Here is a 24,331-nt window from a genome sequence, read left to right as displayed (position 1 = left end):
TTATAATACGTAAATAGAGTGGCAAGTCGGTCCAGATCGAGATATAACGCTTGAGGCCTTTTCCAACACGACTTACACGTTACAAAAAGGAACAAACAATTTTCTCATTTTTATAACGGTTTACTGAAATTGATCGACCCAAGGCATACGACTTCTTGATACTATATCCAGCCCTGGATATTACTTGAAATGGTTTGATGTGAATAAGTGAGTTCAGAGTCCAAAATGCCTTGAGGTAAAACTATTTTTACCTCAAATTTAAAATGTTGTAACGATGTTAAGGTTTGAATGATCATTTTTTTTCCCATCTGTCGAGAAATCGTCCAGCGAATTCCTCACAATGATCATCTGAGATTGTAAATCGAATACGTTAAGCTTGTAATAAAACAGATCGTTAGTTCTGTACGAAAATATTTTACATGCTCTCTGTGACAATCATGACAAATATTAATAAAATGGTAGGTACATGCGTACTCACAATTTAATGGGGCTAAATAACGTAAATCGGTAATCGAAATAGCCAAGCAGGCTGGACAAGCACTCGCTAAAATTATAGATTTGTGGTAATAATTAACTATTACCCGCTAACTGTAATCATGTACTTTTCTCTACATCGAATAAAAAATCTCTGTAAATTATATGCCCTGTAAATACATTCACGAAGCCGTTGAGTCACCTGGCTCTTACTGTATTAAACTACGTGGACTTAGAACTCTTAACTAATCCTCAGTTTCAAGTTCATGTTTCATTTTTCTGACGATTATCACACGCTGACCACGATCGTTCGTAACTCGTAATTCAGTTTCGACTATGATCTGTAATCGTCACGCCCGCGGGCAACAGGCATCACGATTAATAATTACTTTGTTAAACGTCGAGTTTACAGCATCGTAAATTACCACGAGCTTCAACTGTATCGTTTCGACCTATAACAGCGGCAGGTTTGAGTTATGGGCATGCCGCGGTCTGCGGGTTTTGGCACAGTGACGTCAAAAACTGCAATAAATCCAGGTCCGCCAAAATAACGTCGAATCGAGGCTCCAGCGTCGAGACAACTAAGCGGATGAGACGCCTATCCGTTGTCCAAATTTCTCCGAACTTTACGGTCCTTCTCGGGATTTTTGTTCGTGTATAAATAAGCTCGCCGTAACGATCCGGCTGCAAGCCTGTGGCTGGAATTTTATTCCCAGATTATCGCCGGTCAATCGAATTAACTTTGTCCGTCTAACGAGGCTCGTTGGTTAGCGCGTATAATGTTGTTCGAAGGCTACATATCCTGGGTCGTGGGTCAGGATCGTCGGTCGCGCGTCACCCATTCGCCAAGTACGTCGTTCACACTCGCTGCCAGATTCACCTACACACACGTTGTCGGATTAACCATTAACTAACTGGCTTGGAGGCTCGCGAATATTGCGTCACTTTCGATTTTACACCGCATCACCATTTAACCAGATGTTTTTGCCTGCCGTTCTCAAGTCATCGCCTGACTTCGACGATACACATCTGATTTGGGTATATGTATTTCCGTGGGCAAACCGATCTATTCCATACCTTTATCATCCTCGAGAAGTTGATAAAACGATACTTTCCAGTATTTTTATCACGGGGTATAAAATTGAGAATTTGGTATGAATCGTTATATTTTCAAGCTGCGAAGATCTCTGTAATTATAAACGGAAGCTTAGATATCGTTGTTTCATTCCAATTACTTCGTAAGAAAATCTAACTTCGGTAAATGCGTTCGATTTCACTTTCAGAAGACTAATAATTTTTACAAAGTCACTGAAACGATTGATCTTTCTTTTCACGAGTCAATTCAATATTTCAAATTGTTGATCATGGTCAATATTTGTTTAATGTGTAAAATTCAATATTTAATGATGCTAACGGCATAGAATAAGTTTTTCAGTTAATTTTTCGATCACGATCATCATAGGTTTTAACAATTTCGATGCAAATCGAAGTTAAACTTTTGTTGATTATTACATTATTTCTTTTTTTTTTTTTTATTTGTATGAAGATCTTTGTAGCTTAAGTGTATCATGATTTGAAAGTGATCAGGGAATAGTCAGCTATTTGTTCACTTCTGAGACATGCTGAGTGAACATTTTCTCTGTTGACCTTGAGTTTATATGTACGGTTGATAGTCTCAAGTGATTGACTGATAGGCCGTATCACCTTTCCCTCGAGGTCGTTGCCATCTGCAGCTGACTATTATTCGATGGCTATTCATTTTACGTCAGGTATGCCACAGCTGTGTTATCGTCTGAAGTGTGATTATTATCGATCGACTGAAGCCTGAGAGTTGAATGGTGAACCACACCATGCAAGCACGAAGGTTATCGAAACTAATTGTGAGATCCAATCAGTAATTAATACCAACGTAGCTTGACTCGATGAAAATGTCGAGTAGATACTCGAGTCGTGAGCAAACTTTGGAGCAACAAGAATGCCTATCATGTTTCATTTTTTAAACCGATGGTTGTAAATAATACCTACCATCTTCAATTTATTCACAGCGTTGAACGATGATGTTGTCTACTTGTTATTTATGTCCGAGAAGGGTTCACGTCGTAAATGTAAAATATGATGGTTTTGCAAGAACACGATGTTTCTTTTCAAATTCGATTACGTTTGTTCTGTATATAGTCGATGTTTTGATTCAAAGAAACCCGTTGCAAAGTCCTCTTTCCGAGCTCGTCTAGTTCGTGAATAGCTCCAAGCCTCACTCCAGGCTACATAACGCGACTCTTACGATTCAATTGTACGGAGTTTCATTGGCAATTTGTCGCGGCCCAGATAGAAATAGGGCCATACCGCGGTACCGGGATAACGAATAAGTCAGTTTGTCTCTTAGAAACGGTAAGATCCAAATTGTAAATTCAATTCGACAAATCGAGCAATTACAAATTCGTTTTACGCTGTAATTTCTTCTACCGAAGAATTTCATTTAATAGATGAACTGTACGAAGGTGAACTTGAATGTTACAACAATGGTATTAATTAACTGAAAATCCGTATCTGCTTCATTTTCACATCTATAACTATCATCAGTATGTGACCAATAAAACGTAATCAATTTTTGAGACCCCTGAACATTAATGGAGTCGTCTAGTGTGAAGGCTGTTTCTTTGAAGGTTTTTTGGGTATTTTTTTAAACACAAACCACCGAAATAAAATTTATCGTAATTTTTACATTATATTTATTGACATTTAAACAAAATTGCAAATTTTTTGGAGACGAAATATTGAATATAACCTAAGTAGAAAAATCCTTATTATACCTGTACCTATCGCGTGAGATAGGATAATCGTGATTGGTTTGGCAGTTTTTGTTTTACGAGTAATATAAATGGGAAAAATGCAAACTTCAAATTTTTTTTCGTAAAGAAAAAACTACTGTAGTTTCATACAGTCCTTGAAAGCTTTGGACTCCATTTTACTTCTTTCTAAACTTTTGTGATTTCTTTGGATTTTTCGTGATATCTGTGTAATCCGTGAAATTCTGGTAATCTTTGCAGCGACTTACAATTCTTGTGATTCCCTCTAATCTTGTACCTACTTGTGATCTGTGTAATTACGAGCTTGAAGTTTCTGACGTTAATGCGTAACGAAATGTGAACAAAAAAAAAATCATGCTGTACAACCACTAGATCTTGGTCTTAAATATCTCAGACTGAGGAATACGACCCAAAATGCTTAACGCTCGGTACACAGTTATTTTCTTTTTCGTACCTATATTTCCAGGATTTGTAATAACCGTTGAAAAATTCGTTAGGTGCACTCACGCGTCCGATTGAATAACATTTATTATCCACTAGAATGACTAGGGTGTTGATTATAATGTTTTACACCAAGTCCATTCTGCTTGTGAAACAACGAAGAGAGAACTTAAGTACGAAATGAGACTGCTTATATAGTATAACGAAGTTAGGATTGTGTCTTCATGGTCGATGAACGAATCTAATAGATTTTTCACCGTTTTTGAACAATTTGAGTCAAAACATGCATGTCGAAACTTTAGTGTATAATTTTAGGCTCTTTTATTACATTTTTAGGGAAAACACCGTAGCCCAGGAATGTAATAATGAATAACAGAAAAAGGAAAATTACTTTCCATAAGGCCGCAAGCTCGTGTAAGTTGCCTGAAACATTCGCGTGCACTGCGGGTTAGTATAAAGTTCATACTAATTTGCCAATAGCGTGATCCAGTGTTTTGAAATAATTTTATTTAATTACCGAAGTCGTTCTTAATCAGATCGTAAAATCTTATGCAGCCGCTGAATTTTACACATAGTTTCGTACGGTCAGTGTAGCGTGCATGTAACAAACTTCAACCTCATATTGTTCTTTATTCTAAGGAATAACTGTCTCTCGCTTTAATATTAGTCTTATCTAACGGCACATAACGCCGTTGGTGCAAGAACTGACTGTAAAACGCTGTGAATTTATATGTGTTAAAAACATGCAGCGTCGTATTTTCCATTATTACGCATGAATCTAGACTTGAATAAATTCCTTACACGGTACGGTTATCAAGTTTCCATGATCAATCATTCGGAATTACCTGACACAGCCTTCATCATGTTGAATCTGATGATCAATTGTTTAAAATAATTATAACTCAAATCATTGGATTGTAGTATTTAATGAACTGAGTAATCACATTTGATATTGTTAACACTCGAGACGTTTTTTGGCGAAACTTCTATCAAATAGTATAGTAATAAAATAATAGTTTGTGAGAAGTTGCATATTATTTGGGAATTGCAATAATTACCTGCCAACTCGTCTCACAGACCTGAAGCATTCAGCGGTCAATTGACAATTACCGTACCACCATAAGGGAAAGGTATGGTATAAAGATACTGCTTTTCAAGTTGTGCTACCGAGAAAACTGATTGGACAATGATCATCTCTGGGAGACAAAACAGTACAAGTGAGTATTGTAGTCGTAAGTTTTTACGCCGAAAGTTAAGAAGTAATAATATCAAAGTAGTTTGCACTCTAATGGTTCAAATTGCGATCCTTTGTCCTTTCTTACACCATAAATTTCTCTTATTTATTTCATATATTTAGGACATTTTTACAACGATGGATGTGTTTAGTTATGTAATCCGATGTAGAGAGGCTATTTTACTGTCAATTTATTTCTTATAAGTTCTTTGACTAATGTAATGTTAAGTCGTATTGCTTTCTGTGTCCTAAAAACGGTAGGTTTTCTTTATAAGTTTTGAGAAACAACTAATTGTACGTGAAACTTATCATAAGTATTTGTAGAAATGAATATACGTGTTATTTCATCAGAGTAGTGACTGTAGTAATAGAACAACAGTATAATTATAGTAATTAAGTGGTAAAGATGGTAAAAAGACCAATTTCAGCAATCACCATTTTTCATTTCATTGAAACATTTTTAGGTGATAGCTGCAACCTCTAATTTTTTTTGTTAAATTTGTGTAAAAAATTATTTTTTAATCAAAATCCACGAAACCTTCGAGAAGTTCCACCATTTTTTTTCAAATGCTCGAGGAGTTATAAAAAATTTAATATTTACTTCCGATCATTATTTAGGATTAGTCCCACAATTGAACGTTATCACTGATGTTTTTCAAGCGCAAAATTTGGATTTTGCAATCCCCGTAACCTCGCTTTAATCAACTTATCATCTTTGTAATCGCAATCAACGTACGCTATTATTAGTTAACAGAGATTAACCCTTCGATCAGCTCATACCAGTTATCCTCATAAACTGTCAACCAAGCGCACGTCGAACAATGATTTGTCCTCGTAATTGCGAGTGCTGTATACTTGCAATTTACCTTCCAACCCGACTTGATATTTTCCGAGCATTGACCTTAGCTGACGTTCGTAAGCGAACCTCTGGAAAAACTGAGCGAACCAGAGCCGCCCGTGCATGAGGAATAAAAAAACTGATCCCAACTCGCTCCGTGGTCTGCTTGATGAAGGACCACGTGCGCTGTTGGCGGAATACCCTGCATGATTACCGACGCGAAGACACCACGAGGAGATTACCGTTGCGTCATCTCCCCACGGATTCGGTCCATTGTCCTTCCCGGGCTGCTGGGCCGGGTTCACGGACCATTATTATGCCTTCGGGTGTACGTGGACTATGCGAAGTGATGAACTAGTCCGCGATTACACCGTCTCACTACGATTTTTCATCACAATTGCGAGCCAATCTTTTGCAAAGAATTTTTTCGTCGCTGAATACGCAAGTGATCACGGAGAGTTCCTATCCCATTGGATATAATAAGTAGAGTGAAAAGAAAAAACCTTTTATAACCATCTCAAAAAAAAAAAAAAAAAAAAAAACAGTATGACAGTACTGATTATGGGTGGATTCTGTAAACAGATTCGAATCCAAAGCGAGTCCTGCTTTCGAGGATACCATAAAAATGAAAATTGCGTATAAAATTTTGATACCTCGTAACGCTTCGTAACTTTAAAAGGTGTCTCACGATCAGTTTGGAAAATTATGGCATAAAATGTTTCATTTCATTTTCAAAACATAAAAAAAAAAGTGTTTTGCGCCAGCTCATCAGCATGGAATCCTTAGAGAAAAACCAATATGACGGAATGATTTTGTTGCTGAATAAACACAATCCATTCTTGTTGGACAGTGTCATGAAACAGTTCACGGACTACCGTCTCTTGGTCTGAGGAAGGTGTCCGCAGGAGCAGAACGTTATGCGCAATTTGAATCCGCAGCCAATGACAGTCTGGGAGTTGAACCGATGAGAGCGGGATAAAGGGAAACGAACGAGACGGGTGTAGAATGTTTTTCGTTTGTTTGTTTAAGACGTATCATGGGAACAGGACCCAGTCATGCGTGAGACGGCTTATTTCGGAGTATGCGATTCGTTCCAAGAGGAAGTCGTGGAAAATAAAGAATCGATGATGGTATACCGTTAGCTTAACCCTGGAGCACTGCACAAGCCGGCTGTAATTGTACAGTGATGTGGAACGCCTCTCCCGGTTTCGAGGCGTAGTATGCACGCTGTACATCATTCGCCTCTTGGTGGGTATGTGCAACGTATTTATATCAACTCAATCAGGAATCGTACTGACGTCGAGTAGCCTATGACGGTAAAATAGATATCACAACGAGTCCCTGCCCGTCAATTATGAATGGACTGGTCACAGGACTTGCTGAAATTTGAAGTTGAAAGAAAAATTGAAAGTCTTACACCGAGTAGGTTTATGGAATTGACTATTAGAGTAGAATTTTGGGCTCCGATGCCTCGAAACGCGACCGTATAAAGATTGATGTTACACTTAGGACTTATGAAAATTGTTGATAAACCTCAAATCAAAAACCACTTACTGACCGATTATATAAAAATGTTTGATTTCGATGTCTACAACGATCAAGAAAGCTTGACGACGCGTCGGTTCACACTGATTCAAAACCGAATACTTAATGAATTTTGATTCAAGGATTCTACGTATTCGCAGATCATCGACTTTCTACCTATATAGCCAATTAAAGGTGAAAGTAAATAAGCGATACCACGTCATTACGAAACGTTTAATATGTTCTTGGAAGACTGACCTCTACGTGAAACCTATGAATGGCCCAAGATATAAGTAGATATCTGTTGCAATATTCTGCGACAGAAACAAATGCAATTCAGTCATGAACAAAATATTCCTGATTCGTATGCCTACGTTTGATTCAATTATCTACGTCGATGGACGCTATGAATGTGATATTCGGAAACTTTCCTAAAAAACGACACATATTTCATCATGTTACGTTACAGCACCAACAAATGTGTATTCCTAAATATTTCAATTTGACACGCCTGAGGCTTTATTGTGGTTCTCTTTTAACGGCTTACCTTAAAAGATGTATATCAGATTTCGAAAAGATGCCGTGGCCTCCATTTTTCATGCAGCTCACCGTAATTATGATGATTTTAATCTATTTTGATGCTCTCCAAATACTTGTACCTAATTGTAGTACGCCATCTTCCAGTAGTGTGTGTTTATTCTTTAATTACACCCAGTAAAGTTATACTGTATGTTACTAGCTGGTCTTACCTGCGACACATGAAGTTCTTCGTTCATATCTCGAGAACTATATTTCGTATAAATTGCAATGACAGTAATGTTTCAAGAGTATAATGTATAGTTAGATATTTAACCGAATTTAAAATACGTTCTTGGAAAAATTCCTGAATATTTACTACGATTTCTTAACTCATGATTCACGTGAAAAATGGGACATCCTGGCGTAAAGAAGTGGAGGATCTTAGTCACCCAAGGATTGAATACGGATTCGAAGACGGAACTTATTACGCTTAGTGTCACAGTGTTGATCAGACAGCTTAGCAAATTTTGGAACTCATTATCAAGTTCCATATAAAAATTTTCGAATTGTCTTTTAATGACTAGCCGATGGGTACCAATTTTCCATATCCCTACCGATTACTCCATCAAGATAGTGGATATATAATGGATAGCACCCAATATCGTGCAGTTCTCTTCAAGTTTTCATTACAAGATGTTGGTGTGGTCAATCATATTATTTTCGGTGGTCGGACTAGCCAACCCTGCACCGGTACCGAACGTGCCGTTCTTTGGATTCCCATTCCCAGGTAGGCGGATGGTATTCCGGTTCAATTTGTAATTTTCACCCGACACCGAACTGCTATACACAAAACTACAAATACGCTTGAGTGTAAAGTTTTTTTTCGGATACTGCAATGACGTTTCACTACGTCTTCAAATGATCCACGGCTTCTATCTAACCGTTGTCGAAGTGCCAAAGTGATTGTTTATGTTAGCCCCATTATTCATCCGACACATTTTGCTGAAAATCAGTGTTACATTTCATTCAGATTTCGGTATGAAATGCGGCTGCATATCGTCTCTTCAATCTTGGTTGTAGAATACTTGATTAATACATTCGTGTAGAGTAATTTATGCTTCAGAAATAGCTGCCCATTCTAGTTTATTTATATCATTAGAATTTTTGTTCACGATTAGTTTCTCCTGCTGCCGCAGTCGTGCCAGAATTTTAAAATTACAGTAACAACCATTTTTAGGTGGTAACGTGGAGTCTTCGTCCTCGTCGTCTCATACATCCTCCTCTTCTTCCTCGGCGTCGTCGCAATCCTCTTCGTCTTCGTCTAGGTTCTCCTCTGGTTTGTTGCCGATAGTGTTGCAACCGGCGATTGCCGTAGGCCAAGGACTCACAAACATATTTTCCGTCGGACAGGGAGGAGCAAATTCGCAGTCCAATATAGCAAAGTTTTATGGCAATGAGAACTTGAACGCCAACTCGCAAGGCCATTTCGGAAATGTTGAATCTTCCGCCGGACAGATCGGCTTGACTAATGCAAATACCAATTTCAATACGGGATTCTCGGAAGCAAATACGAACCTGAACGTAAACGCGCAACCCATCGGGCAAAGTAGCAGCCTGCTTCAAGACCAACAGAACTTGAACGCTCAGCAATTTTCGAACGCCGGTATTCAGCAGGGAGTTTCCGTTATTCAAGGTTCTGGAGCTCTCGCGAATGCTGGACAAAACCAAAATCAGGGATTGAATCAAAATAACGGAGCTGACAACTTGGGTGGAAAGATAAGTTACTACGCCCAAAGCGGACCCGTAGTACACATTGTCAGAGCTGACAATGATCTCGGCGTTACAGGATCAGGCAACAATCAAGGATCTGGATCTGTCAATGCCGCTGGAGCCGTTGTCAATGCGGTATGAACAATTCTGTTTTTGTATACATTCGTAATTAAGGGGGCTAGTATCGTATACGACATGCATATTTTGGATAATGATCATATCAGACAAACATTCGAGTTATTTTATTTTTCAGAGAAAATTGTCGACGACATTACATATCTCAACACTTCATTTCTGATATTGTATCGAAAGTTTTGTTCACTGCATAGCACTTCAATCGAAAACATATCGTTGCAGGGTCAAGTTGGCAGCCAATTTTTTCAGGGGAGCCAGAACAGCGGATCTTATGCGAACGCTGCAAACCAGCAATTCGAACACGCCGAAGCCGATAAGTTAGATTTTGTGGGAACAAACACTGGCTATAGTAATCTCGATACGGCTGTGACAGGCGAACAGACCCAATTCGATGGAGCTTCTTCCCTCGATGTAGCCAACATTGGTCAAGCCGGAGGACACCAGAGTTCTTCATCCTTCTTTGAAACTAGCTCAAGCGGAAGCTTCGGCGGTTCCGAATCTAAAAGCAGTAGCTCGTCAAATTTTTATAACAATTTATACAACCGTGACTTTCCATTCTAATGCTTAACTCTACTAACTGGTTGGAGAACCTATCATTAAGATTCATTGCCTCAATACTAATATTAACTGCAGATTTCAGCCTTGTGTTCATGTATATTAATTTACAACATGTGACACAAAGGTGGTGCAGTGACTTTGCTTTCTTGTTGTAAACAATACACTATTTAACAAATAACAGTATTATATAAATATTTTCATACTTGGATAAACCCAGTTGCAACGAAACCAAAATTGACCAAGCCGTTTCAAACATGTGACAAATAAAATATTTGAAATCTCGTGACCTGCCGCATTTCCTATCACCCATATTATCACTGCCATTGAAATAAGATCTTCGGGCGATTTTTAAACATGTGTGTATGTCCACGCATCTGTGTTACGTCTGCATGAATATACTTCAATTGGTTGACAAGGTGGTAAGCATTCGTTTTCAGGGAGCTTCAATACTGCTCTCGCATTTTACACATTTCGCTTCAATTTTCAAAAATTAGTTATCATTGGGGTGGTTAGTCTAGAGATCACTAAACTTGCAGGATACGCTGGAAACCCGTTTCTCAATTCTCCACGTCATTTCTCATCCGGATCTTCTGGAGCTGTCAACACGAACACTGCCGAAGTGAACGTTAACGCTGGAACGAACATAAATTTGAACACGAATACTGATGACTCTGGCTCTTATTCCGAGACGAATATCAATGAAAATACAAACACCGCTCAAGTGAATGTTGATGCTGGAACGAACATAAATTTGAACACGAATACTGATAACTCTGGCTCTTATTCCGAGACGAATGTCAACGCGAATACAAACACCGGCGAAGTGAACGTTAATGCTGGAACGAACACCAATACTTATGACTCGGGCTTTTATTCCGAAACGAATGACAACGCGAATACAAACACCGCCGAAGTGAACGTTAATGCTGGAACGAACACCAATACTTATGACTCGGGCTTTTATTCCGAAACGAATGACAATGCGAATACAAACACCGGCGAAGTGAACGTTAATGCTGGAACGAACACCAATACTTATGACTCGGGCTTTTATTCCGAAACGAATGACAATGCGAATACAAACACCGCCGAAGTGAACGTTAATGCTGGAACGAACACAAATACTTATGACTCGGGCTTTTATTCCGAAACGAATGACAATGCGAATACAAACACCGCCGAAGTGAACGTTAATGCTGGAACGAACACCAATACTTATGACTCGGGCTTTTATTCCGAAACGAATGACAACGCGAATACAAACACCGCCGAAGTGAACGTTAATGCTGGAACGAACACCAATACTTATGACTCGGGCTTTTATTCCGAAACGAATGACAACGCGAATACAAACACCGCCGAAGTGAACGTTAATGCTGGAACGAACACCAATACTTATGACTCGGGCTTTTATTCCGAAACGAATGACAACGCGAATACAAACACCGCCGAAGTGAACGTTAATGCTGGAACGAACACCAATACTTATGACTCGGGCTTTTATTCCGAAACGAATGACAACGCGAATACAAACACCGCCGAAGTGAACGTTAATGCTGGAACGAACACCAATACTTATGACTCGGGCTTTTATTCCGAAACGAATGACAACGCGAATACAAACACCGCCGAAGTGAACGTTAATGCTGGAACGAACACCAATACTTATGACTCGGGCTTTTATTCCGAAACGAATGACAATGCGAATACAAACACCGCCGAAGTGAACGTTAATGCCGGAACGAACACCAATACTTATGACTCGGGCTTTTATTCCGAAACGAATGACAATGCGAATACGAACACCGCCGAAGTGAACGTTAATGCCGGAACGAACACCAATACTTATGACTCGGGCTTTTATTCCGAAACGAATGACAATGCGAATACGAACACCGCCGAAGTGAACGTTAATGCCCGAACGAACACCAATACTTATGACTCGGGCTTTTATTCCGAAACGAATGACAATGCGAATACGAACACCGCCGAAGTGAACGTTAATGCTGGAACGAACACCAATACTTATGACTCGGGCTTTTATTCCGAAACGAATGACAATGCGAATACAAACACCGCCGAAGTGAACGTTAATGCTGGAACGAACATAAATTTGAACACGAATACTGATAACTCTGGCTCTTATTCCGAGACGAATGTCAACATGAATACAAACACTGCCGAAGTAAACGTTAATGCTGGAACGAACATAAATTTGAACACGAATACTGATAACTCGGGCTCTTATTCCGAGACGAATGTCAATGCGAATACAAACATCGCCGAAGTGAACGTTGATGCTGGAACGAACATCAATTTGAACACGAATACTGGTGACTCGGGCTCTTATTCCGAGACGAATGTCAACATGAATACAAACACTGCTGAAGTGAACGATGATGCTGGAACGAACATCAATTTGAATACCAATTCTGGTGACGCAAATTCTCATTCCGAAGCGAATCTGAATTCTGCCACTGCTGTAAACTCTTATGCACACGATGCGAATGTGATTAAGAATAATGGAGCGTCTGAGGCCGTGAGCATCGGTGGCAATACTGCTGATGTGGTACGAGCCATTCTATTTTCAATAATACTTTTATGGGTACTGTTACCGGATGTTTCCTATTTTCAATTGAAGATTCATTTTTTATTGTTTTTTTAACTTGTCCGTAACAATAGAATCATCACAGATCAAGTATGTCCTGAAAATCGGTTATTTTAGAAATTATGAGTACTTCGCATCTGTACATTTCTTGGTTTCAACGAATGCAAATGTGTCAAGATGAACAATGTTGTAGCATCGGTTTTTTTCGAAAAACTATATTTAATTTCTTGTACTAGAAGTTGAAAGGAATCTGACAGCGATTGTCAACGAACACAATTTCTGTGTAATGTCACTGACGTGATTATCTGTGCGACTTATGTCCACTTCTAAATGACTATCTGTCGTAATTGTAATATACTCTTTTGGCGAAAAAACGGACAGAGCCATATTCGAAAATACATTTCATTTTGAAATGACTTTTCCGCATATAATCGCCAATTACTACTAACTTACCCTGGATCAAATGACACCTTTTCACGTTTCGTTCTTGTGTTACTAAATGTTTCGTAAGCCTAAATCAGATAACTTTCGTTACAGAGTCAAGTTAACAAAAACTTTCAATCGGGCATGGAAATATCTAAATCCTCGAGCAACGTCCAAGGCCAACAGCAGCCCAATACGGAATTTGGCACATTCGAAGCAAAGTTTCAGCAGAGTAGCAACTCTGGCACTGGCTCCAGCAAATCAGCGTCTCGCAACAGCAGCTTTTCAGTTTCAAGTAACAGCTTTCTCAATTTGACACTTTGTACCCATCTTTAGCCATCAATCAGTTACAAAATATTTTGATAACACGAATTGTTTTGAAAAATCGGACATTTTCCAATCATGATCAATGTAGCAAAAGCTATAAAATCATATACCTACAATATTACTCAATTTTGGGAACCAAATTATGAAGTCTAAGGTGTCACATCGTTCGAAAATATGAATGACCTACTTGAGCTCAAGAAATAGAATTAAGCGGCTTTTGAAATTGCAGGTTTTTCTGGAAATCCTCTCCCTGGTGATAAGCTGCAATCGACATGGTCAACTTCGGTAGTGGGTTCAAAAAGCACGGGAGGCAGCCGTTTCTCGGGAATCACAGGCCAGCAACAAGTGAATCTACATGTTAATCCGCTTTTGAGTTCTGTCACTCAAAATACAGGCTCCATTGTTTCTACTTCCATAATGAATCCATTGGGGTCCCAAACCCGGTACGTCAACTATGGAGGAAACTTAGGACAAAGTTTGAATGAGAAATACGGAAGCGGAGTTAACATTTTAGTAACTGGCCCCGTTGATCACGGAGTAGGACGTTTTGCGACCAGTCAGATTGGCAACATCAAGAATCCTGGCACAATTGTGCTACCCAACATCGTGAGATCTCCGGGTTTTACTACCAATCTGTTTGGTTGAACGCTTTGATATCTACAATGTGCGTACTCGTAGGAAGGAGAATATACCTTATAAGAGAAAGCCCATATATAGGGACCGCTAATTTTGTATTGCTATGTTTTAAACGCATTACGACGATCTTCATCTAAAATTTCCAAGATCCAGATCTTGACATTCCTGGGTAAGAATTCGGAACAGGACCACTAGTTCCTATCCAACACAGCAGTTTCATTTCGTTTTTCAATAACGACAATTATTTGAGCTCTGAAAAATGTATGAGAAAGTTGCTAATACAATACCTATAATCCAAGTAATGTAAGATTCTGGCCGATATACGTATTAATCATAACTGAATCGGGCTAAGAGCCAAGTATCGTTGTACGTCAGTACGTTACTTTACATGCCATTAATGTCATATAATCGCTAACAACTGTGAGTTTTGTAATTTTTCTAAAATTAGGCGTAGGCTAAGAATTTGGCGGTCCAAGTTTATGCGTGTATTGTTCAGCCTATGTATCAAACTGTGCAGAACACTTCGTGTGGTCTAACATGTTTTTATTTCCCTGTATAACCGCTAAGTGAATATAGAAATAGTACATTTAGTTTCTACACCACACAATAAATAGACATTTATGCATGGCTTTCACCGAATATTCTTCATTTATTGACCACTTCTCAAGTCGCATTCAGGGAGCCAGGCGTAATTCAGTCACAACCATCGATAGGATTTGGAGAAATCGATAACCAAGATCTGCAATATAACACCTGAGAGGTAGGTAATAGTTGATTGTTCCAAATCAATCTTTATAAGCTCTCTTGATCTGAAATCTCGGCAGCAATTTGCTTTGCGGAAATAGAAAGTAAATTCACCGAGAGATAATATATTGTAAAAATATAATCATCAGATTCGGCTTACAGCTACTGAACTTACGATCTCATTGATTATGTGTTATAGCTAAGGTTTTACCAAAGATCCCACAACATTTCGGACATCGAACAAGTTTCTTCTTCAGCGGCTGGTACGTATCAGCGTGCACGCGATTTGAATAATCCTCTGGCGTTAATCGAGGTTGAATCAAGCACCGAGATAGTCGCAGAAATTAATCTGGCTGCTCGTGTCGGGACATTGCCGCTTGTTTTGGAAAGTTATTCACAGTTGTGTGTAAGTTTAAAATTTGTGGTACATTCTAGCAGAATGGCGAATTAGGTGAAAACATTCTAACAGCAATAACTCTGAACTGTGTGTATTTTTGGACAGGTCTTTGGTTAATTTTTAGACAGAACAAGTTTTGACTCATACTAAATTATCATATAAAAGAATATTTGCTTCCATATCTATACCTACTCCTTCCTCGTTTTTACGCTTCCTATTAAACTTGGCGTCCGGATTCCGTGATGCGAAGAACGAGAGTACTCCTCTCCTAAACTGCTCATTTTTCGAGCAGTCTAAACTGAATAAGTTGACCATTATAATTTATCGAAGTGGCAGTCTGCGGCAATGAGTCATCTCGGTGAAGTCGTCGAACACAATGCCAAAGAAGCGATGATCGATTTCCACCCAGTCACGATCCCCGTGAGGATAGTGCTTACGGTGAACGTGAGATTTCAGACCCGTCAAATTGTCGAACGGTACAGGTGGATAGAATTAGTCTGTTACATTTTTATCGAGTCACGGTTCAACCGCACTTAGGGATTAGCAAAACCTCAACAGTTCGATTAGTAGGCTTGGAAATCGTATACAGAAAGAGTTTCAAAGGTTCGGAAAAGTTGGCGTGCATTTCTATTAAGTGAGTAAGTATAACAACTTGACGTTGAGCAGTTCAAGAAATCTGAAATTTCTACGAAAGTAGCGGAATTAGGTTTGCTACAAAGGATTTCGTTCGTGAGAAAGCTCCGTCTAAACGTCAGTAAAATTTCGTCTCGCATGAATTGCTCATCGGTAGGATTTTATTACAGTCCCAGATAGCAAAACGAGTCTAACATTTTATAGCAGGTCATAAAGGCTCAATTACAAAATACACAGGATGGCTATAATCGGTTACACTTTATGTTCTGATCAACACGGATCTAACACCCGTGAATGGCAATAACGATTGATAAAATCAAAAGAGTAAACGAAATAATGATTTATTGAATCTCTTGATATCAGATCAGTGTTTACGGAAAGATTCCAAGTCCCCGGTTGTGAGACCGTTGAAATTAAATTTTAAGTAATTGAATAGGCGCCTGCTAATTGGCTGAGAAGATCAGTGAATCTATAGTTTCAACGCCAGCCCAACGAAAAGGAAATATTTTGACTAGTTGCTCCGGCTCTAGTGATTATACACACATGCACAAGATTCTTCTCGAGATTGTGTATATATACGTATAAGGTGTATATATGTATACGTATAAAATGAGGAAGGAGTGGAATCCAAACGAGTTCATTACACAGGAGCGATGACTCCTAAGGAACGTATCCAGGACAAAATGTCATCTGTTGCAAAAACTTTGCGAAGTCCTCGCAGCGGTTTTACCAGGTAAAAAAGAGCTCGTTTACAATAAAAATTCTTGCTTTATTATTTACGTTTTTTTAATTGTTTTGAGCACTAATAAATATTGAACGATCAATCGTGTTCATCGTTATTTCTGCACTTCCTGTCTCGACTTGAAGCTGAAAATACGAAATAATTTGTTAATTTCTGCCACGAATTACGATTGCATAGAACTTATAAGCGAGCCAGTCGAGCACTCGGCAGTCATTTGACTTCAATTAAAGCTTACCGGTAATTCTTCGTGATGCAAAAAGGCACGGTGAACTCGAATTTGCTTTTCGGCTAATACGACCAGCTAGACGACTGAGCTGAAGCTTGTGCCGAGGCTTGAGAGCCACCACCCCTGAAATAACACAAGTCGTTTTACTCTCTTTCACGGTATTTAATACCTTCACGACACACGCACTCTTGTAAGATCATTTTTGTTTTCCAGTATTTCAAATTTCTCTGTGCCACACTTTGCGCAGAATTTTTTGGGGAATCGCTTGACTCATAGGAGATATGGTTGTGATTTTACTTGATGAATTTTCTAACTAAAAACTATGTATTTTACGTATTGTATTCGGATAAATTCATCTTTTTTCTGTATGTTTCATTTAGATCTTGAAGCAGTAAGTATACACTTGGAATCGTATAGTGTATAGATTATATTTAATATTTTCCAACTAATTTTGGACATCCTGTACGGAAAAGGTCATTTCCTAAAAAATTTTAACACAGACGTCTCTGATACTTACAAACACTGAGATAAATTTGAATAATAATTGTCAGATATTCTATTCGAATACTCAGACATATTACGAAATTATAAATTCTCTCATTCTAAATTTCAGGCAGTAGATGACAAATTCAATACATTTTAGCATGCTCGGAAAGTTTTTGATCTACAAATAGTTGAAATATGTCGAATTGAAACGGCGTACCGAAAACAATATCTACGTACATAATATACGTGTTGAAGTTCGCAGAAGCATTGCTTGGTAACAGTTACAACGTTATGCCATTAAAAAATACTATAAGCATATGTGCATTGTACGGGAATGCATTCGAGCAATAATGTGAGCCCCTCTGTAATCGTCGAGAATAGGTACCGCATTCAACTTCCTCCAGAGCAGAGGTGAAAAATTACTAGGAAGAAGTGGTCCATCATACAAGAACTCCGATTTTGACGTTGTAAATTTCACCGGGTTTCTTTACTCGCCCCCCCCCCCCCCCCCCCCCCCCCGCCAATCTGAGCTTGTCCGCCAACAATTAATAGACATTATGCGGCTTTGACGATGTTTTCAACTCATGAACAGTTTTTTTTTTCACAGAATTTAGTTTCGCTACCATCGTTCCCATGAAATCCGTTCACGCAGAGTTGGTCTGATGAAACTATAAAGATAGGACTCACCATCCGCCTCCTACTGGGTAATATCCACCACCTCCATAGTTTCCACCTCCGCCCCCACCTCCGTGGTGTCCTTTGCCCCAACCTCCGCCGCCGCCGCCGCCATACACGCCGACAGGCACAACAAATACGGGGATTCCAACAGCACCATATCCACCCCCTCCTGAAAATAAGGTAGCAATGTCTAGATTGATTTGAAGTTACTTTGGTATCCACTCCGGTCGATTTTCGCTCTGAATGGAACCTGTGCTTGCGGGAAGGTGAAGAGAAATTGAGTTTGAGACAAGCTAGAGATGACTTACCGAGAAAAAATGGCAAAACTTTTTAGCAGGCTGAATGACCAGCTGAGGAAAGTAATTGAACTTTACTTTATAATTATTAATAATATCTTCTAATAACTTATAACATTTTGTCCTCCAATTTGGCAGGGAAGCCAACTTACTCGTGGAATGTCAAACTCTCACGCGTCAAGTGATAAATCGAAATTGGGTTGTTATTGTGACTCTTGGTAGTCATAACGCAGACAACAAAGCTCGCGCATGCGCAATCAGAAACTTGGGCTGCTTGGTTTCACGATTTTCCCTCAGTATTAGTTGAGAACGCGGAAGAAGAAGAAGTAGATGTCGGACTGGATTTGGAGAATTATGGTGAGGTTGAATGCCCGAAAGGTTACGATCAATTGACACTGATTGCGAAGGTGTGAAAATCAAGATAGTGGCGAAGCAAGTGCACCCGGAAAATATTCCTATCTCATAGATTGATTATTTTCCATCTTCCAGATAAAAATGCTTGAGGTGAAGGGCACTACTTACTACCATAAGAACGATTTGGGTAGCCACCATATCCGCCACCACCTCCGCCTCCGCAGGAGTAGCATTTTCTGGATGGAGTTCTCTTGCTGCGAATCTTCCTCAGCATTTTGAGTTTACCTACTGCGACATCACGGTTTTCAGAGACAATCGTCTCGACACCGATTTCTTTCGGCGTTTTCTTCGAATCGGTACTTTGAGCCGTAGCATAGTCTTCTCCTAAATTCCCGGTCAAGTCGTCTGAAGTGATTTTTTTGTTTTCTTCTTGATCAACAAGAATTACAGAAGCTGTGGGTCCTGTAATTGAAAGTTTCATTCATATATCGTATGTATTGCAAGCCATATTGCAGTGACGGTCAAAATTCTGAAATCGAATTGAATCCAGTTTTATGGTAGTTTTTTTTCACTAGAGCTTTGATTGAATAATTTTTGTAAATCAAACCTTCAGACACTTTAGAAAAACTATGTTCGCGCCACTTTACTATTATTATATTAGTTTGTAAATTTACCACAGCAAATACTTTAGTTTCGTTATATTTGTATGTTGCACCTATTTACCACGTATGAGGTGACTAAAGAGTCGCAACAGTAGATTCACTTTCTTATTCCACATGACGAGTAGTTCAACGTTATAGTAATTCAAATTACGTACTTATTGCCCACGTCAGAAATTCGTGGGCCGATACTCGAATCGGCAGTTACGTACGTTCGCTTGGCCGGTGAGGGCGCAGCGCAAGTTAGTTAGTCTCGAGCGCTCGAATAGGTAGGACGTGTTAGGTTTGCCTTAGACACGCGCGTCGATTATTTCGTTTCGCGTAGTTTTAAGATTTATCCGTTTAACACGGTCGGGGGAGACGTGGTTCACCCTCCTGTTGGGCCGGGGGTGTCGCGTCTCCCGGGCGAGCGTCATTGTACTTCAGCGTTGGTTCCCGAGACGTCGGGACCGCTGTTTGCACGGCATTGGGCCACCTTGACGCTCCCCACTCCCTGCTTCCACGAGTGCGTGGAAGTTGCGGAGCACGGTTTCTCATGGAGACTTAGATAAGTTGGCTTAAGATTATTGAATGATCATTCAATGTAGTTGACAAGGAACGCACCAGCGACTGTATTATCCTGTTTTATGATGATCTGATTTGCAGTTAATAAACACTTGTCTTGCTTCGGCTTTTCCCTCTGCACCGTGAGGGTTTTTATGCCGAAGCAAGCGTCTTGTCTTTCCCGCGAAATCGTGTTATTTATTTATTCACCCTCTCACTCACTCATCCCATTCCGATTGAAGTTAGAGAAGAACTCTGGTCAAACGACCAAAACATGGTGCCCCGGGTGAGGAATGAGTGATTGGGTTTTTCTTGTTCGTCAAGTTCGTGTTAACTTGTCACCTGGTACTGGCTGGTGCGTCTTGTGTATGTCCTGTACGTGTGTAAGCCGAGACGAGGCTTAGGGATTAGGATTAGCGTGGCACAAAGGCCTTCATGCGACACTCACTAACAGGCGAGGTATTGTAATACGTGGTCGTATTGTCATCGTGTATGCCTATTACCTTTGCTTTCCTCGCTCAGTTGCGTTTGGTTCTTCGACTGCGATACACGTTCGTTTGGACCTTTCGAGTTATAACAGTTTTCAATCAAACTTCATCGCGACATGTCTCCAGTAGCCTTACAGAAGCTTACTGCATTGCAGCGGGCAGTAGAATCTAAGACAGCTTAGCTTTCTAAGCAGTCCGGCAGTTTTTAGGGTTACTTCCATGCACACATAATAAAATTTCAAAGTATCTGTCCATCGCTACGAAAATTCTGTGAGTAAGTGTATCAGATAGAACAATCGTTAAACATACCGATGATTTCCGGGCCGTTATCGACCTGGATATTTTCACCATTTTCCTCGGAGATGTCAGTAGTTTTGTTTCTGGCACCGAACTGATTGACCAGGTAAACGATTCCGCGGTGTTCACCCGCAGACGGAAGTGGCGGGGGCTTGAGTTCGGTGGACAGTGTTACCACATCGTCATCATTCGCAACAGTTGTACCTTAGATGAAAACAATAATAATAAGGAACGAAACGTAGACAAATTGACGAGCAACAGCTTGTATGATGTGCTTTCCTCCACATATGTTCAAGTTTCGCACACGCATCACTGAACTTAAATTATAAACGAATATCAATTTATTTGACATATCCTGTTACAGAAGCTGATGCTCAAGTGCTGCTTGTTTTCGGAGCATGAAAATTTTGATTTCACGTAACTATACCCTAGGACTTGTAAGTATGATGACCAACGGCTTTTAATGCCTTTTATCGAAGAATATGTCTGCATGGCAAAATGGCATCCACAATAACCTCCAATTAAAGTTCAAGACTTCGACTTTACGTCATTTATCCGATCACCGTCCTGCGTCTCTCATTAATCACAAGTATCGCAGTCGCAGACTGTGCTAGTCGATTAATGGATCTACTGATTAAAGTTAAGTGAATTAGAAAATGATCTCTAACTTGCAGTACACTGCTTGAACACGATTCGCATTAATAATCATTGATTGTAAATGTGAAAAGTCGCTATGTCCTGTAAGCAGCGAAATTTCGATATACACAATGAATGAGATCTACGCACTCATTGGATCAGGGAAAACACCGATCTAAAGACGATAACTTGTTAGCTGTTACCCAATGAGCAAAGATGCGGGATTTACAGTAGTGGAGAAAATTTAAGATGAAGTGGAAAATGACTTGACGTTAACCGGACCTTTATGAATTGGGATTATTCAAAGTTTACCTTCCGTTTGAATTGATCCGCCAGAGACGAAGACGAAGCCACAGCACCCCAGCAAAATGATACGCAGTACTTGATGTATCCACATTTTGAAATCTGTTATAGATGGAAACCAGAGATGCACTACGATGGATCCTTTGACGTTGCAGCTTTTATATAGTTACCGTTCGTCCCGCTAATAATTCATGGTAGTTACGCAATGTTCTACTCCCAACGCGTGTGTATCGGATATCTGTTTACTTTTTAGCCGCTCTCGATCTCGCCTCAGTGCATAGTAATTAAAACTTCTTACAAGTCTAGGGAACAACTGAATGCAACCTTGTCTGGTGATCATAATGCTATCCCATAATCATATCGAACACTCCTGAACTGTAAAAAGAGTCAAAGTAGACGATAAAGTTTCTTTATGTGAGACAAGGAAATAACCTTGATCCCACTTATTTCGGATTCGAGTTTTGCATGATCTCATGCCGTAAATTTTCAGTTGTTGTTTACGAATTCTCTGCAAACTCCTAGGGATTTTATAAAATATTTAATATCCCAGAAATTTTGAACAGATTTTTTCTTTTACTAACGTAAAATTTTGGCGCCACATTTATCCGGACTCCACGTGGTGAAAAGTGATAAAAAATCCAACGTACCTGTTTTTCGGGTTTCTCGAAAACCGTAAATTTTCTACTTATGCTGAAAAATTACCATTACTTGGATTTTATAAGAAATTACTGCAGAAATGAATTCATACCTTAGTCTTTCTACACTATCAGAGTTTTCGAAAAACCTAAAAAAAAGAAGTATTTTTGATTTCCTCCAAATTTCCGGGGGTTGCCATATTGTTTTGTATGTTAAGACTTAAAAATTCACCATACTCTGAAACTGTCTTACTCCCCACTTTTACTTTGTATAATTCATAGTTTCAGAGTTATACAGGTAGTAGATCGATTGTCAGACAATACCGATTTCAAAATGTGTTCTGTCGGCTACTAACATTCGGAGGCTTTCGAATAAAAGTCTATAAAAATTACAGACTCATATATATTATGATTTCAAGGTATCATTAAAAAAAGCTCTGAGGTAATGCACCTAATAATTTTTGTTGGTAATAATAAAAATTATTTATTTCGCAGCCTATCGTATTTCTCCGTGTACGATGAAGTTTTTGTCATCATAAAATCAGGATATTTTGCCAATTATGTCTCAAGTGATAAAATCTCACCAGCGAACTTGGTACTCACACAACCGGTAAGAATATCGCGATACATCAAAATATGCGGAAACATTTGTCTTGCCGAGAACTTAAATCTTTTTTTCTGGAATGCGAAATCACCTTGTATTCATTTTTTCAATCGTATGAAATCGAAAATTGGATGAGGTTATTCAGATTACCTGGTGACCTCCAGGTGAATGAAAAATGATTTATAATGAAATAAAATTATAATGCCAATGCAAAAAACGCTTAAGAGGTTGCTTATAACAGATTTTGTTTTTCTGCCATTAGTTCGACGCGGCTCTGTTCTAAGAATCTACATATCATTTTGTTTTTGATATATTTATATTTTTTTGCATTTCCATTTTGATTTCCATCCAGTCACGACTCTCGCGAGGATAATGTTTACGGTAAGCGTGAGATTTCAGACCGGTCAATATGTCGAACGGTACAGGTGGATAGAATCAGTCTGTTACATTTTCATCGAGTCGCGGTTCAATCGTGTTTGGATTAGCAAAATGCTAACAGATCGAGTAAGATTGGAAATCGTACATGGCAAAGAGTTTCAAAGGCTTGGCTAGGAACAAGTTAGCTAGCATTTCGATAAAGTGAGTAAGTATAACAATATGCCTTTTGGCAATACAAAACACTTGAATTTCCGATGAAAGTAACGGAATTAGGTTTGCATCAAAACATTTCAGTCGAGAGAAACCTCCATCGAGAAGCTAAGATAATTTCTTCTCGCATAAATTCGGTTTATACAAGGCAATCGCTCGTGCTTTATTGTCTGTTCGACATGAATCTAACACTCGTTAATAGAAATACCGAGCAATCAAAACAAAAGAGCGAACGAAATAATGATTTATTGATTCTCCAATATTAGGGGTATGTTCCGATATACACTGCGACCACTGTACGGTGTAACGTGAATTTAGTATACTGGGAAATCGTTCCTTTATAGTCAGTTATACTGGACTTACACTGGTTACTATTTAAAACGGAACGCAGTCCAGTATACTGTCGGCCCCATTTTTGACGCAGCTTATAAATGAGTGTATTATTATAGTTTAATAATCAATGAGGAGAACTATTGTTGGAATATTGTTAAATTAAAAAAATTGATATTAATATCAATTGTCTATTGAATTTGACTGATCACGTGATCAAAGCACTGCGAGTACCTTACCTCGAAACCTCCAGTGTTCGCAGTAGAAATATGGTGGTTATTCATGACGTCATATATTTCCCTAGGGTACTGCGGCCGTATACTGCAGTCCATATCGGAACGAATTTTTCTACAGTGAGAGCACTGTGCAGTGCTCGCAGTGCATATCGGAACATACGC

At 39.2% G+C, this 24,331-nt stretch overlaps 2 protein-coding genes across 2 annotated transcripts; one reads left to right on the top strand and one right to left on the bottom strand.

Annotated features, from left to right (window-relative positions):
- The first annotated feature begins 8,518 nt into the window (after positions 1–8,518).
- On the top strand, positions 8,519–14,998 carry LOC107223805 (putative uncharacterized protein DDB_G0282133). The gene is made up of 6 exons (XM_046736389.1): positions 8,519–8,624; positions 9,075–9,742; positions 9,965–10,250; positions 10,837–12,869; positions 13,446–13,626; positions 13,888–14,998. The coding sequence occupies exons 1-6, from the start codon at positions 8,531–8,533 to the stop codon at positions 14,301–14,303; spliced, it is 3,678 nt and encodes a 1,225-aa protein (XP_046592345.1). The 5' UTR covers positions 8,519–8,530; the 3' UTR covers positions 14,304–14,998.
- Positions 14,999–16,816: 1,818 nt separating this feature from the next.
- LOC107226671 (H/ACA ribonucleoprotein complex subunit GAR1-like) lies at positions 16,817–21,936 on the bottom strand. The gene is made up of 6 exons (XM_046736390.1): positions 21,786–21,936; positions 20,850–21,041; positions 19,019–19,312; positions 18,210–18,369; positions 17,046–17,159; positions 16,817–16,935 (listed from the first exon to the last, which is right to left on the bottom strand). The coding sequence occupies exons 1-5, from the start codon at positions 21,868–21,870 to the stop codon at positions 17,099–17,101; spliced, it is 792 nt and encodes a 263-aa protein (XP_046592346.1). The 5' UTR covers positions 21,871–21,936; the 3' UTR covers positions 16,817–16,935; positions 17,046–17,098.
- Between the last annotated feature and the right edge of the window lie 2,395 nt (positions 21,937–24,331).

This window comes from Neodiprion lecontei, chromosome 4 (genome assembly GCF_021901455.1).
Source record: "Neodiprion lecontei isolate iyNeoLeco1 chromosome 4, iyNeoLeco1.1, whole genome shotgun sequence".
Lineage (NCBI taxonomy): Eukaryota > Metazoa > Arthropoda > Insecta > Hymenoptera > Diprionidae > Neodiprion > Neodiprion lecontei.
This window is presented reverse-complemented; position numbering and strand designations above follow the sequence as displayed.

Coding starts and splice junctions, on each gene's coding strand:
- LOC107223805 (XM_046736389.1), top strand. CDS start 8,531: ATGTTGGTGTGGTCAATCATATTATTTTCGGTGGTCGGACTAGCCAAC. Junction 8,625..9,074: donor CTTTGGATTCCCATTCCCAG/GTAGGCGGATGG, acceptor AACCATTTTTAG/GTGGTAACGTGGAGTCTTCG. Junction 9,743..9,964: donor CTGGAGCCGTTGTCAATGCG/GTATGAACAATT, acceptor ATATCGTTGCAG/GGTCAAGTTGGCAGCCAATT.
- LOC107226671 (XM_046736390.1), bottom strand. CDS start 21,870: ATGTGGATACATCAAGTACTGCGTATCATTTTGCTGGGGTGCTGTGGC. Junction 21,042..21,785: donor CGGATCAATTCAAACGGAAG/GTAAACTTTGAA, acceptor TTTTCATCTAAG/GTACAACTGTTGCGAATGAT. Junction 19,313..20,849: donor TAACGGCCCGGAAATCATCG/GTATGTTTAACG, acceptor TTTCAATTACAG/GACCCACAGCTTCTGTAATT.